Source organism: Melitaea cinxia, chromosome 24 (assembly GCF_905220565.1).
Source record: "Melitaea cinxia chromosome 24, ilMelCinx1.1, whole genome shotgun sequence".
In the NCBI taxonomy this organism is placed as follows: Eukaryota; Metazoa; Arthropoda; class Insecta; order Lepidoptera; family Nymphalidae; genus Melitaea; species Melitaea cinxia.
In genome coordinates, this window is record NC_059417.1 from 11,716,195 (window position 1) to 11,732,900 (window position 16,706).

Sequence of the window (16,706 nt, forward strand, 5' to 3'; positions counted from 1 at the left end):
ACTCACAATAAAATATAATGTCATATATTAATAAAATAATAAAGAGAAACTGATTCGAAATCAGTAAATACTTTAAATTAATTTGAAATAGAAAAACGTTACAACTAGAATAAGAAATATATTAATTAATAATTGTACATCTGTCTTAGAATTACTTTATCCGTGGGCGGTTACAGATTTAAAAAATGTTGTTATTGAAAAAAATAAATATTTTGTGCATATAAATACTACTATAAATAATTACCTATATATTAGAAAACATCTACTGAATACAGATAATAAAACCGCCCACAGATCAAATATTAGTGAAAAAAATAATACATATGGGATTAGTTTAAAGTGATACCCAGGTATATTGGAATGTCCGGTCGTTTATACATTATTGATGCAGTGAAAATAATATTAATTAAATGTTTATTATTATACGATCAACACTTAACGAGTTTCTGCTTGTAAAGAAGTTTAAATATTTTTAAAAAAATGTAAAAAAGAATATGGCAATACCTCGAGGTATGTCTGGGCTTTTTAATACTTATATTTTATTGACAAAGTTGGTTAAAATTTCGTTTTCGGAATTGAATCGTATAATAATTTTGTGCTTGTGATACGAAATGCTTAACTGGCTTTTTATTATTAAATGTGAAAATTTTAAATATGTGTAAGTCCTAGCTTAAAATCAGTAACTGAAACTACAGATGTTTGTTCAGTTACCAAAAAAAAAAAAAAAATTAATTATCTGTGATAAATGTCAGTGTAACATAAAAAATAATTAACATATTTTTTTTTAATTTACGAGCACAAAAATCTATAATTTTATTAGATTATCCCGCACAAGCCGTATAAAGCTGTATTGCCAGCTTTAAACAAATTAAAAAAATAAAGTCCTAACACACAAGACATACATTACTAAATAGCACCTAAATGGTGTAATATGACAGCAACATGTCGTAAATAATTATTATTTTATATTTTTAAACGTTAGGTCCCGATTGCACGTACAAACCTGACATTCTCGCTTTTTATACATTTCTTTCAACACGTATAACATTTTACATAGACATAGAATTATGAAGTAAACATAAAAATACGAAAAAAAAGTCGAATGTCAAATTTACGCGGCAAAATGTTTGAACTGTCAATCGAGTTTTTTTTTTAAACACAATCAGGTCATTTGAGATTTTAGAGAGAAAAAAAACAAACTTTACATTTTTAATCTAAATAACGGTGGTCTAAGTCGTGACATGTTTAAAGCTAATATCGAAAAACGTTTCTTTAAACCCTCCCAAGGAGCTCTCCTCACTCACAGCAGGAACACAACCCTGCTTGAGAGCAGTATTATTTATCTGTAAGGCCGAGGTAAAAACGCTTATAGAATCCTTCGAGATACAACACTTTTCTCCGCTATGGCAACGTTTAGTACAAAAAACCCAGCTAGATATCCGCTTAGCCTAAGCTTATTAATAGAACCGATTTTTTGTATCGGCAAAAAGAAACCAAACAAAAATGCTGCGTTCACTTATAATAATTTTTACATACAATTTAAATTGCATACTTTTAATATAATTAACATAAGAGTGCGCTTCGACACAACATCGATATATAAAAAAATTCCTAACCTTAGATAATATTCGCCGTGACGTCACTTACAACTAAACGTATGTCTCCATATACACACAATTATTTCGCCGTTTCGACGATTGAAACCGTGTTCCTATATTTAGAAAACGATTCGTTTTACCTACGAACCGTTTTATTTAATAATAATATAAAACGAATAATTTTCTGAATATAAGAAACTGGGCGTTAAGCCGCGTCCTTATATTAAAACGATCCGTTTTCCTTACGAACCATTTAAATATGGAAAACGAATCGTTTTCAATATACGAATTGATTTGTTTAACATCGAAAGCTCCCGAGCTTCTGACATTTTGTCAATATATACAAGATATCGTGACATGTCAAGACAACGGGTGTAAAGCGTTACATTGTCATGCTAGTAGGGTAGGGTAAGAGTAGGGTAAGAGTAGGGTAAGGGTAGGGTAAGGGTAGGGTAAGGGTGGGGTAAAGGTAGGGTAAGGGTACGGTAGGTTAAAGTAAGGGCTATGTTGTTAGGGCTGCGTGCTCTGTTGCTGGATTTCGATCTTCTCGACCGTCATGTCTGGATTCATCGCTGTTGCTTCCTGCGAATTTAAAATGTGTTATGTATTATATTGTAAATTATACATTCATCATCATCATCATTTTAGCCTATCACAGTCCACTGCTGAACATAGGCGTCCACAAGTTCACGCTAAAAATGGCGTGAACTCATGCGTTTTGCCCATAGTCACCACGCTGGGCAGGCGGGTTGGTGACCACAGACTGGCTTTGTCGCACCGAAGACGCTGCTGCTCGTCTTCGGCCTGTGTATTTCAAAGCCAGCAGTTGGATGGTTATCCCACCATCGGTCAGATTTTTAAGTTCCAAGGTGGTAGTGGAACCTTGTTATCCCTCAGTCGCCTCTTACGACACCCACGGGAATAGAGAGGGTGACTAGCAGGTTCTTTACTAACCGTAGCTACACAGCGAAATTATACATTATGACTTTTATATTCTTCAGAAAATAAAGCTTTAATTTCGATTACATTTCATTTCAAGGTCATGATACTTAATTTTCAATTTATTTCTAAGACACTGTCCTATATACAACACTGAAGGATATTGTTCTCCAAAACCAGCGGGTCTAATTTAACGAAGAAAGTTAACCTATCAATACAGTAACATCTCTGTGTTGAATCGAAATTTTGGTAAATGTTTGCTTGTTCCTGTACCCCCGTCACACCGACCTCCTCAGTTCACCCCTCCCACCGTATCGACCTAAATCCCCAAATGGGCAGCATGATGTACCTGTATGGCCTCAGCGAGTGCTCGATCGTGATCGATGGGGTCTCCATCAGACTGGATGGTGATCTTCTGTTCGACGCGAGTTTCTACCACGCCGTTGCGCTCCGTCTTGTACTGAGGATATCGAACAATGCAATCATTAATACATGAAATTAATTAATGAAAACAAACATTCCACTTTTAATATAATACAAAGGTTGTAAAAGCGTACGGTTCACCTGATGGTAAGCGATTACCGTAGCTTATAGACGTCGGCAACACCAAAAGCATCGCAAGCGCATTGTCAACCTGTCCCCAATCCCCCAGGAGCTCTGGTCACCTTTCTCACCAACAGGAACACAACACTGCTTGCAAGCAGTATTATTTAGCTGTGACCTTCTGTAAGGTCGAGGTACTTCCCCAGATGGTCTGCTCCAGAGTATCGAGCAGAATATTTCCTGCTGTGCCCCACCTCAGCAATATTTCATCTGTTCCTCCACATCACTATTACTAAGCTGCAACAACTTCAGCGTCTTGTATACACTCACGGTGATAGTTTCGACAGTACGCGTCTTGGAGCTGATGGTCTGCGAGGACACCACCTCACCCTCCGCCGGAACTTCTTCTGGAGGCGAGGGTTGTGGTCCTGTGCTCATCTGGAATAATTCACACAAAAAACATTTATTTCTACTTTTTTTTAACATACTGAAGCCTACATGAACCTTTCCTAAAAGTATAAATACTTAATAATTGTACATACATATTTATGTACAATGAACATATATGTATATATTTAAATTACATAGAACAAAGCTCTACCTCACACCCTACCTACCTACTATATAATATTAAAATAAAAATAGCTGATAGAAGAGCATAGAGACGCTAGAAAAGCATTGCTTGACACAACCATCCAAGTTTACAAAGAACAAAATTAGGACAAAAAAAATTAAGACAATTTTAGTCATTAAATTATCAACATTTACATTCGAAATTGTGTACTTGTAGCTGTGCTGTTATATCAATGAACATCATTACAAATATTATATTTCAGTAATTTATGTTAATACCTTTACAAGGGTGTACATTAAAATATGTGTGCTCTCTCTCTCTCACACACACACACACACACTTTAATATAAGGTAATCTTACCCTAGCAGCGGCCCCATGCACCATACTGCCGAATGGAGCATTACCCATCACCGTCGATGTGGTGGTCGTGCGTTGCGATCCCGGCTCCTACACGCACAAAAATAATATAATACTTAATACATATTCGTTTAACTTTTACATACTGATATACGTTATATAACGTTCTTATAATATAATATATACATAACATACACATATGTGCAGACCACGACAAATACCAGCACGGCGTATTTAGGTAAACATTTGTCATGAGCGGGGATCGAACCCATAAGCACTTGCGGCACAGTTCAAATGTGCATATCACCTAACATTGTAACTTACTTGTCGTAAATTTAGTCAGTAGTTGAATATATATTTTTTTATAATATATATATTAATTACGTTTTAGCAATAACATATTTAGAATATTGAATTTATTAATAATTATTTTACCATTACAACACCACTACTCTGGAGTCTGGACCATAGCCGCTTCTAGGCTACCATAGGCTATAAAATATAACGCAACCACTCTCAGTAGAGTAACAGTCGACGAAAAATGTAAACGCGAACGAAACCGCGAGTGATGACTAGTCCTTCACGTTTATTGATTACTGCGTGTTAAATTTTAACAATTCGAATATTTTTTAATGTAAAAATAATTAATTTTATACGTATTTACAGAGGCAGTTTATTACTATTAATCTAAAATTGTAAAAAACATGTAATTAATATGCGTTTACTATTTTAACTTGAAATAAAGAAATTATTATTATACTTTATTGTTATTCAAACTTCTTTAAAAAATATATTAAAACCAATAAAACAAAAAAAAAACAAAAAAAAATTTAAACTTCCAAAAAAAAAAAAAAACAAAACAAATCATATTGAAACACAAACAAACAAAAACTAAAATACTCAAAAAAATCTACTAACCTTCATAACTCGACACTAATATGCAATCTTATAAAAAAAAAAAAAAACCAAAAAAAATCAAACGAATCACACAAAACCTTGCTTCAAACATGCAGACACATGCATTACAACGTACGAACAGACACGTTTAAGTGACTACGGAAATAACAATTATATGCGACCTCGGTGCTTACGCTCAATAAAGATAAATCGTTACTCTGACTGAGTCATTTCGTTCATTTCTCTGCTAATATATGAAAAAGGACATTAACATTTTACTCTAATTTTAGATTATAAAATGTGCTAATTAATTGGGAAAATGGTAATTACCACTCTTTCTTTTTTTCATATTGATTTGCTTTTATCATGACAAAAGAAGCACAACTATTAGAAAGAAACACCTAAAAATATCAATCTCCCAACCCTAGGTGTCTTAACATATGAATTAAAATAAAATTATAAAACTACCCACACAGAGTATTTTGTTTTCTTCTCTTTCATTACAATAAAATAATTTATGAATGAATGACCAGTATTAAAACTAAAATGAAAAATGTATTCATATTAAGGTTACTAGTTTATCGAAAGATTTATAAAATCATTATAAAGAGACATGTAATAATATTTAAACAAATTGTAGGTGCAAAGAAAAACATTACTTCGATTCAATTAAAGAATCGTAAATCATCTAGGTTCTATTACTTAGTACCTTATAAATTACTAATAAAATATAACACTATTGGATACACTAGTATTCAAAATAAGTCACTTTTTATGTCTGTTTATATGATAATGCATGCCACATCCATTTTATTGCACAATACTCTAAAACATTCATTATTTGTCAACTATAAATCATTTATTTACCTTAAATGTCGATATATTTTTTTCCTTTCTGTACTTAAATTCTAATAAAAATATTATAGATTCCTGTTGATAACTTCAAAATAAATAAAAGTGATTAGGAATTATTGTAAAAATATAGTACATCATCAAAATAAAAAAAAGGTTGATTGTTCAAGTTTAATTTTACAGGTAGATGGCGTTAGAAGTCAGTATTAAAATTATTATTTTATTCACCTTAAAAAAAATATTATATAGAAAATTATTTATTAACAGTAGATTTTTATCAAATCCTCTATTTGTCTGATATAAGTTAACCATTATTTCACTAGTGCCTGTGTCAAATCTGTTATTTATTTGGATTTTGAACGATATTTCATATTGAACAATGAAAACTTAGTATTTCCATTAATAATTTACTTATTTGTGACTGTACCATGACTTATAATTCCAAATCACTCAATCAAAGACATTCAAATACTCACAGTGACGTAGTAGTGCCCTTCACCCCCTTCTTCGAAGTCGATGGGGGTCCCCGAGTCTCCACTGCTTATGGAACTATTCGAGCCGTGTCTAGTTAGCTGCTATCATGGGTTTTCATGAGGTTAACGTGAATTCCATGGCAAATGTCCGGAATTATTCGTGCCATCATGGGATTATCACAATGGGTTCACACCATGCGTAAGTTTGATGTCGAGTTGATTTTGATGAGGGGGAGAGAGAGAAAGAAAAAAAAATCAAATTAGAACATAATCCAACATGCATTATTATGACGGCTTTTTCAAATATCCAAATACAAATAATAATTACAGACAAGTATAAGTCAAGATAATACTTTTACAGTTTCAACTCTCTTCGAAAAGCTTCTTTAAGCGCATTGAAAAAGCTGCCATACAAGCAGATAACGAAAAAAAAAAGGAAATGAGCCAAAGTTGAGGATCGATATAAAATGATAACAAAAAAAAAAATCGTAAATTAAGAACAAACCATGCCAATGAGTGGGCATTAGGGACATGGAGATCTAACCTTGTCTCCGGTTGTGACTGTGGTTTTGACCTCCTGGGTTAGGACTCTTTGTTCCTGGCGAGTAGCTGATGATGTAAGGGTCTGGGCTACTGTTCTCTCCTCCATTTGTTGAGTCCGAGCCTGGGTGTCCAGGTCATGGTGAGTGGTAGCAGTCCGGGTGGTCACAGCCCTCGCGGTCACGTAGGGGCTCTTGCCCTCCGTCGGCTCCACATCCGCCTAAAGTTACATTTACACTAACATGCCGGGTATTTACAGAGCTAACACACTAAGCACAAGCTCGGTGATTAATCGAAAACAAATATTAAAGAAAAAAAAAGAAAAAACAACGAAAATATTAAAAAAATACAAAAAAAGAGGGAAGGCGTCTTTGCCCGTTAAGTGTACACTAATCGTTACAACGAACCTTATTCGTGTGAGTCGAAAACGTGACCTCTCCGGTTCCGAGATTTTCGACTTCGTGTTCCACGTTGTGAGTGACGCCGTCATCGTTTTTCGTCAGCAGTTGCTTTGTGGTTGTTTTGACGACGACAGGCGGAGTCGGTGTTTTCTTAGAGCGCTGTGAAACTGGAATCTTGGAGGATAGAGGGGTGGAGGATGACACGTAACCCTGATGCCTTATATGCTCGCTAGTTGTATACTCTGTGAAGGTTTTTGGCTCGTCCCCACGCGCCGGGCTCTCATCTTTTCCGAAAGTTGAAAATTTGTGCGTGTTTACTGTTTGAATGTCAATATTTGCGGGTAAGTCGTGGGTTTCCTTTTCTATTGTGTAGTTGCCGCTCTTATCTTCAAAATGTGACGGATCTATTTGAGAGTAGTGTAAAATTAGCTGTCCGGTTACAGGGTCTCTGACGGCTGTGCTCGGGTCTATATCACCTGTGTCCGGGTCTATGTCCCCGTATTCCGTTTTGATTCTTCCCGTGACAGGGTCGATCTTACCAGATAGCGTCATAGTCTGAGTGACAGTAGTACGCGCGCCTTTCAGCCTTGGGTCATCTGGATCAACGTCGATTGTCTCACCAGTAATTGGATCGATGATTTGGTAGACGTAAACTGTCTTAGTTGTTATGATCCTACCGGTCGTTTCATCGATTGTACATTCCTTGGGGTCGAGTTCCTTAACCCTGCCCTTCTCGTCCTTTTGTGTGATGACATAAATTCTAATAATGATAAGCTTGCCTGTTCTTGGGTCAATTTTACCCACTTTAGTGTATATTTCACCGCTACCGGGATCAACTTGAGAGGCGGAGTAGAGTGGTTCGCTATCTTCATCAACGTCTCCGGTGGCCGTGTAAATCTGTCCGTTAACTGGATCGACTTTAATGAGAGATTTGTCGACATCCGGTGCTCTCGTAATATTTCCTGTTTTAGGATCCATTCGACCGTAAATAGTAATAATGTATCCGGTGTTTGGATCGACTTGACCGGCTGTGTACAAAACCTCTCCGGTAAGCGGGTCTTTTGGCCCAGCGATCCATATTTGATTTGTTTTGGGATCGACTTTGACGTTTCTTGGATCATTAGAAACAATCTGCTTGCCAGTGATGGGATCCACTTTAGTCTGGATTATTCTTAGACACATCAACCTACCAATATCCTTATCTGGCTTTCCAGATTTAGGATTAACTTGTCCACTTCGTAACAAAAATTGTCCGGTAACAGGGTCGATTTTAAGTTCTTTACTCTCGAATCTTCCGGTTTTAGGATCATTATACGTCACTGTGCCCTTAACGAGATCAATTTGTCCGTACTTAGTATCGATTTTATTATTATCAGGATTTAGTTGACCTGTGCTACTTTCGATGACTGAATGTTTGGGTTCAATGACACCTTTCTTAGTGTCTAATTTTCCTGCAAATGTCGTAACTTCAACTACAGGATCGATGTGACTGCCGACGACGAGTACTTGTCCATATTCAGGATCTACTTTTCCGGTCTTTGGATGGACAACACCAACGACTGTTATTTGACCGTTATTCTCATCAATCTGAATAGATTTCGTATCTTGAGCTCCATAGTTATCAGTGACGAATATTACACCATTGGAAGGATCAATTACACCATATTTAGTTGAAATATTTCCGGTCTCAGCGTCCACTTTACCTTTTGTATGCTCAACAACACCATCAGCAATATTTACCTTGCCTGTTCTAGAATCAATTGGACCTGTGATTGTCGTGATTTCTACTACAGGATCATCTTGTTTGGCAATACTTACAATCATGCCCATATTTGAATCAATTTTGCCTGTTTTAGGGTCAATAGCACCAGAATTAATGAAAATTTGACCAGTTTCATTAAGAATCAATCCATCTTTAGTCTGCTTTTGGCCTGCAACGTCCGTAATGAGGATACTGCCTTTCTTTGAATCTATAACACCGTACTTGGTTTCAACTAAGCCGTTTGGATCAAGGACTCCAGTTAAGTGTTCAACCTCAGCAGTATGGAAGTCTGGTTTCTTTGTCTTAGGATCAAGTCTTGTAAAGACGACCATAATTTTAACGATTTTCCTTTTAGGCGGTTCTGGCGGCGCTGTCGTCGGTTTAGTTGGAGTCATCGCTCGAACTGTAGTAACTGGTGAGGCCTTTTGAAATTGGCTTACAATGGGAGATGTTGTTCGTACTGGCGACTGTAAGGGTGTTTGAACTGGCGTAGTTCTAGGAGTCTTTACAGGTGAAGGTAACGAGGCAGGAGGTAAGCTAGTTCTCTGAGAAACTGGCGCTACTTTAGACAGCACATTCTGCTTATCAACAATAACTAATTGTTGAGCGAATGTAGGATCAACTTTACCCGTCTTAGGATCCACAACAGACGATGTCACTATAATATTTCCTGTCTTGGGATCAACTTCAGCTTGCTTCAATTCCTGTTTTCCTGTAATAGGATCTTTGTAAAGTATCTGACCAGATTTCGGGTCAATAATACCAAAGTCTGTGTGTATTTTTCCGTCTTCAGTGCTAACGTAGCCCTTGGAAGCGTCGATGGTTCCAGCACCAGCGTCAACAGTCTTTGATTTAGGATCATATTTGCTTGTTACAATAACAAGTCTAACTTCACCTCTAGATGCTGGTTTTGCATGTGATACGACCGGTTTGTTAACAATGCTGTATTGTTGTGCCAAAGCAGGGTCCACTTTACCAGTCTTTGGATCAACAACTTGACTCGTAATCAACATATGACCCGTTGCTGGATCGACTTGAGCTTTCTTTGTTTCTTGTTTGCCAGTCCTAGGATCGGTTATTGTGATTTCTCCGGTTGCAGGATCAACCGTACCAAATTCAGTACGTATTTTGCCATCAGGACCAACTGTGCCGCTAACGGTTTCAACGGTTCCTTGGCTAGGATCAATTTTCTTTGTCCTCGGATCATATTTTGTTGTTATAATGACGACATGAATTTCTCTCTCAACTGGTTTAGCGTCTTTGTCAACAATACTAATCTGTTGGGCAAGAGATGAATCTGCTTTTCCTGTTTTAGGATCAACAACACCAGATGTAAGAATAAGGTGTCCAGTTTTAGGATCTGCAACAGCGTTTCGCACTTCTGGATTTCCAGTCACAGGGTCAATTTGTTCTAATTTGCCTGTTTTGGGATCTAATATACCAAAGTTCGAATGTATCCTACCGTCAGAGGCAATAATAGCACGTGAGGTTTCAATATGACCATTAGGATTATCCAGCCTCTTGTATTTAGGATCATACTTACTGGTAATGATCACAAGTTGTACTTCTCTACCAGGTACAGATGCGAATGTGTCTTTAGGTTTATTAACAATTGTATACTGTTGTCCCAATGTCGGATCCACTACGCCTGTGTTGGGGTCAACAACTCCGGATGTGAGAAACATGTTTCCTGTTTTGTTATCAACTACAGCTTTCTTAATTTCTTGTTTACCGGTTATAGGATCCGTAACTGTAATTTGACCAGTAGCTGGGTCGATAACACCCAGTTCAGTGTGTACTTTATCGTCATCATCCACTTTACCGGGAATTGCGTTAACGTGAGCATTAGATAGATCAAGCTTTTTGTTCTTAAGATCGTATTTTGATGTTACAATTACCAAATTGACCAGTCTTTCAGGTATTCCTTTGGGAGCGTCTTTATCAACAATAGCCAATTGCTGTGCAAGAGATGAATCAGTTTTGCCCGTCTTAGGATCAATCACGCCAGAAGTTAGGAGGAAACTACCACTCTTAGGATCCATAGTGGCTTGCTTGGAATCACGTTTACCTGTTTTAGGATCGGTGTAATAGATTTTGCCGTTGTTCGGATCCAAAATACCAAAGTTGCAGTGGACTTTACTGTCTCTGTCACTAATAATACCTTGTGACGTCTCAACAAAGCCATTCGGATTATCTAATTTCTTATTCTTTGCGTCATACTTTCCAGTAATAGCGACAACTTGTATTTCTTTTCCAGGTAGTGAAGCAAAAGTTGATGTAGGTTTGTCTACGATACTGTATTGTTGTCCGAGTGTAGTGTCAAGTTTTCCAGTTCTTGGGTCAATAACCCCCGATGATAAGAGAATGTTACCAGTTTTCGGGTCAACAACTGCGTGTTTAATCTCTTGCTTGCCCGTGTTGGGATCAGTTACTTGAATATCACCAGTCCTTGGGTCAATAATACCATACTCAGTATATATTTTACCGTCAGCACCACTAAGAACTCCCTTGATTGAATCCACATGAGCAAATGAGGGATCTAGTTTCTTGTTCTTCAAATCGTATTTACTTGTGACCACTACCAACCGAACTTCTCTGTTAGCTTTCGTGGCGTCTTTTTCCACAATACTGAACTGTTGTCCTAATGATGAATCAATTTTACCAGATTTTGGATCAGTTACCCCTGTTGTAAGTAGAAGATTACCTGTCTTTTGATCGACATACGCTTGTTTTGGATCTTGTTTTCCTGTTTTAGGGTCGATGTAATCAATATTTCCGCTTCTTGGATCAATAAGACCATAGTTAGATGAGATTGTACCATCAGAAGCGACAACAGCCTTAGAAACGTCTACATGTCCATGGGACGCGTCTAATTTCTTATGTTTACCATCATACTTTCCAGTTATAACAACCAAATTGACTTCTCTACCAGGCTTAGCACCGACTTTGTCTTTAGATTTCTCTACGAAACAGTATTGTTGAGCCAAAGTTGGGTCTATTTTACCTGTCTTTGGATCAACGACACCAGTTGTGAATAATATGTGTCCCGTTTTAGAATCAACATGACCATTCTTTACTTCTTCTTTTCCTGTTGCTGGGTCCGTATAATTTATTTGACCAGATTTAGTATTAATAAGTTCCTTCTCCGTTTGTATTTTTCCATTCGCCTTGTTTAACGTACCCTTAGTAACTAAAACGGTGCCGTTGGCATCATCTAATTTCTTTGACTTTGGATTATAACGACCAGTTATGATAACAACTTGAATCTCATTATCGGGCTTAACAACCACAGGAGCAACAGCTACAGGGGCCTCGTGATGCGCTCTTTCAGCATCTAACAATGCAAGTGTAGGATCTATCAAATTGGATTTAGGCACTTTAGCTTGTTCTTTCAATGCCGCTGATTGGACGTAATCAATTCCTGGCGTTTTTAGTTTGCTCGGATCTTCCGGCGTTTTTCTCTTTTCAGCGCTTTCAGCAACTTTCTTATCTTCGCCTGGAGCGTAATTAAAAGCTAAACCTGCCTTTCTTGTTCCCGGACTTTGATTATCATCCAAGGCTCTTTGTTTTTCATCAGAAATCGGTTCTTTTTCGTAACTAAACGCACCTTGGATAAAGGGTTTACGAGTTGGACTCTTTTCCGTATCTGTATATTCGTATGGTTTAGTAAAGCTTGGTTTACCGTCACCCTTCACAGGACTCTTATCAACTGAACTATCAAGGTTCGAGCTGTCGTTTGAAGTATCGAGCACAGCCACTTTCGCTTTCGGGTCTTTGACCTTCTTATCTTTAATTTTTGGTGATTTTTCTTTCGGGGATTTTTCTTTAGGTGATTTATCATCTTTAGGCGATTTGTCCTTTCTGGCACCGAAAAGTCCGAAACCTCCCTGATGACGGACGAGGGATTGGAATGAAAGAAAAAAATAATAACATAAGAAAACAATTATACAAAATAAAATACATGACATAATAACATTGAAATCAGTGTAGGCGACGCTCTAAGGCAGCTTGTTGTTCAATCGACGCATACATTGAGTGCGAATCGAACAGATAATGCTTTGCATGCCTCTAATACGAATATTTACAAATATTTGTACATTACAAAAAACTACGATTTCAAAAAAATATATGCATTATTTTTCTACCATTCAAGAACGCATTAAGTAATTTAAAGTTATATATACAGATGTTTAATACCTTCGATTTCTTAGGTGTCTCCACGTTATTTGTGATTCCTGGATCACTTGTAGTATCGGTACCTAGAAATGAAATTTAAGACAATTTAATACAAAAACACAACATAATGTAAAAATTGAACTATTTTTTGCAGAAGAATTAATATTGAAAATAAGATTTAGCAGAAATAATAGTATTAAAAATAAATTCTATTCAAATAGACCTATTTTCTGCTTTATTCTTACCATTTTCAGCTGGTTTCCTTTCAGCTAATTTCTTTTCTTCCTTCTTGTCGACAGCCGCTGTTGGCATCACCTTAATGGCTCCCGGTGGCGGTTTCTATAATAAAGACATATTATATTTAATCTCTATTTTATTTTATGTTATTGTACAAACACACATAAGATAGTAACTAAAACTATGTCGTCTACGAAACTAAGAAGCAAAACTGACCGAATCATTCGCAATAGCACCAAATTGTCTTCATGCTGCCTAAATAAATATACATAATTTTGATTTTGTTGTAAGTTTAGCGGAAAACGAAAGAGAAGCGTGAAAGTATTTTAGTATTAAATACTACTATGATATGATTGGAACCACACTCGTTGGTCAGACAATGTTGTCCTTTTTCTTGATTTTTCACCAAAAACCACATATATATTTCAATAGTTAAGCAATTTTCTGATCACATATTTGTATTCTTTTTTCACAATAATATTACAATACCGTATATAATGCAAATCGTAGCAGTCAAACAGTTTTGAAAATATCTTGAATTTTTTCATTACAAATCTTCCAAGTACAGTCTAGTTTTTGGCCATCATCAAAAGCGAATTTTTCATAACTTTTACTAGATTTTTCTAGAATCAATATGGTTTGCAGGATAGTTACTTAACAACGACGGTAGTTCCAGTCAACTACAACGAGTGCGATGGTTCAACGTGTCGAATATACGTAATGAGCACACGAAGTTTTCGAATTGACCAATAGTTCAACATTTGACAGACTTAAGGGCTATACGAGTTCTCATTCTAAGGGCCTTGAATTATATTTCACAGAACTTTTATGGTAGAATTGTACACGAGCAGGTGGTTTACGTGATGATAGGTATTATCGTAGTTACTTGACGCCTGTAGCACAAGTGAATCGTTATTAGCTGAAGGGGTAAAATAGGGTAGGAGGGATGGAAGGGGATAGTGACCTTTTTATGCCAAAAAATGAAGTGGTTTTGAGATAATAATAATTGAAAAAACAAAGTTTTTTTCTAAAGATTTATATTTAACTTTTATTATAACTTTTTCTATAAAAGTGCTTTACTCAAATGATAGTAAAGTGCTCTGGAGATAGGAAAACATTTTTAGTCTACTAATGCTAAATGTCTCCTATTTAGAGAAAGAGACCTTCGCCCAGTATTATATTAGACTAAAACAATCAATCAAATGTCGAACTATCATTCAATTACGTAGTAAAGTGCATCATTCAATTCTGTCAATTCAAGGCACCTTAGTGTCGGCGTAGTACTCGCCCTCGAGCGATGAGGCCGAGGACGCGGACGCCGCGCCTCCGGAGCGTCTTCGAAGCTAATCCAGCCGCGTGGACATTTGTTAAAGTGAAATGTGAGGCGTAGCTATGCCAATGCAATTATTGGATTCTAGAAGGCTTTTGCGACCCAAAAGTATGATTTTAAAACTTTTGTCATTGCAATCAATGGAATCTAGGTGACTTTAGGCGCCCAAAATACAATTTTTTTTTTTGAAGCTCTCTATTTCATTTCATACATTGTCTGGTTTTAATCAATTAATGGTTTATAGCTTTAGCGAACCAAAATTCTGATTCCATAACTTTCGTCAATGCCATCAATGCGTAGGATAGGTCTAGGGAGGTCGAAGCTACCCATAATTATGACTCCCAAAACTTCATTCAGCGCTCCAACTTTCAAATATACATATTTATTAATATACGTTGTTTGGGATTATATTTAATAAAGTGAATTGGGTAAAAAAAATAAGAAGTGGACACTTTCATAATTGCATTGGGTACCAAAACGCTACGCCACTGAACACTGGGCTATCTCAATTAGAACCAACAAATACTATTATCAGTTTTGCACAACATACAAAATTTTTAAAACTAAATTTAAATAAACCACATCCAAGATTTTACAATAATATTTTTATTCGGCGTCTATTAAAAGATAGCCCAGACTCTCAACGTGAGTTATATGACGATGAATCAATTACCGTGCATCAGTTAACATGACTTTATTTGAATTGTCAACTATTATTATATTATGTAATTAGTAAAGTTGTGAAAATTATATCAAATTCATTAGATCAAAAAAATATTTGACGAAATGTACGTGCTAGTGACTGTACTGTAAATAAAGCTTCAGCCTATATTATCCCACTGCTGGGCATAGGCCTCTTTCCCCATGTAGGAGAAGACTCAGAGCTTAATCCACCATGCTGCTCCAATGCGGGTAGGTGGATAAGATATAGCTATTTTTTTGTGTATATTATCGGAGAGTTTATAGTGTTCAGAGTTCAGAGAAGGTTCGTATTGTTGAGTATTGTAGAAAATAGAAAGAAAGACCAACTTCACTGAGAAAGCTAATGTATTATAAAGTCATATTTTACTAATTTTTAGACAAACACATTTTTTTGAGATATTTTGCATTGTTGATATAATTTTCATATCCAAAGAAATAGACCTTAATGTTTATGAAATAGAATTGTTTCTTGAACAAAGCGCAACATGCATGAGTTTTATTAGTACAATATACCAACAAATTCGTATTGTTTGAAAAGATATTCGAAACATTTCACTTGACAGTTGAAATACGTGATTATCTAAGAAGAAACACGTCTGAAAGTTTTAGAAGGAATTTAAAGAAAGACGTCAATAACTATTTCAGACATGTTTCGGTAGTGGAACATTACTTTGGTAATACTAAAATCTTAGTTCTGGTAAAATATGCACAAATTGTCTAACGAAGCCAAATCAATAAAGTTTTGTTATATTACATGTAAGTGTACTAATAGGCAGTCATATAAAATACCAACACCCTTAAACCAAAAAAAAAAAAAAAACTAATATATATAAATATATATGAAAAATATATCGTCTTAGGTGCGACCAAGCCAGCCCTGCGGTCACCAACCCGCCTGCCCAGCGTGTTGACTATGGGCAACACACATGAGTTCATGCATTTTTGGCGCGAACTTGTGGAGGCCTAAGTCCAGCAGTGGACTGCAATAGGCTGGGATGATGATGAACATTTCAACAACCTCAAATATTGACTTGCTTAAATAAAAGCCTTGTTACTTACTTTTGACTTATCTATTAGAAAAATATTTCTATTAATTTTCTCCTGTTATAACTGGTAAAAATTCCAAAATTCTAAAAAATACAAACGGGACAAGATGATGCATACTATCTGAGAAATTCTCATCTAGATTTCATTACTAAAGATTGTTGCACTATTAAGAATCCTCACAGATTACAGACATTTGATTAAATTATGAATCTGGATGAATGAAATGAGTTAAGTATTAATTTGATCGTAAAAGACGACAGGTTGGCGCAGCACTGGC

The 16,706-nt window shown here is 36.1% G+C and overlaps 1 protein-coding gene across 1 annotated transcript in view; it reads right to left on the reverse strand.

Annotated features, from left to right (window-relative positions):
* Positions 1-98: 98 nt before the first annotated feature.
* The window catches only part of LOC123665668 (protein 4.1 homolog), a 31,388-nt gene continuing 14,780 nt past the window's right edge, over positions 99-16,706 (reverse strand). Inside the window, exons 9-18 of the mRNA XM_045599936.1 lie at positions 14,616-14,693; positions 13,359-13,452; positions 13,135-13,196; positions 7,182-12,824; positions 6,779-6,994; positions 6,238-6,333; positions 4,022-4,102; positions 3,411-3,518; positions 2,887-2,997; positions 99-2,180 (exon numbers count right to left, since the gene is read on the reverse strand). Of these exons, the coding sequence (XP_045455892.1) occupies positions 2,109-2,180; positions 2,887-2,997; positions 3,411-3,518; positions 4,022-4,102; positions 6,238-6,333; positions 6,779-6,994; positions 7,182-12,824; positions 13,135-13,196; positions 13,359-13,452; positions 14,616-14,693 (6,561 nt within the window). The 3' untranslated portion in view covers positions 99-2,108. The remainder of the gene's footprint in view (positions 2,181-2,886; positions 2,998-3,410; positions 3,519-4,021; positions 4,103-6,237; positions 6,334-6,778; positions 6,995-7,181; positions 12,825-13,134; positions 13,197-13,358; positions 13,453-14,615; positions 14,694-16,706) is intronic.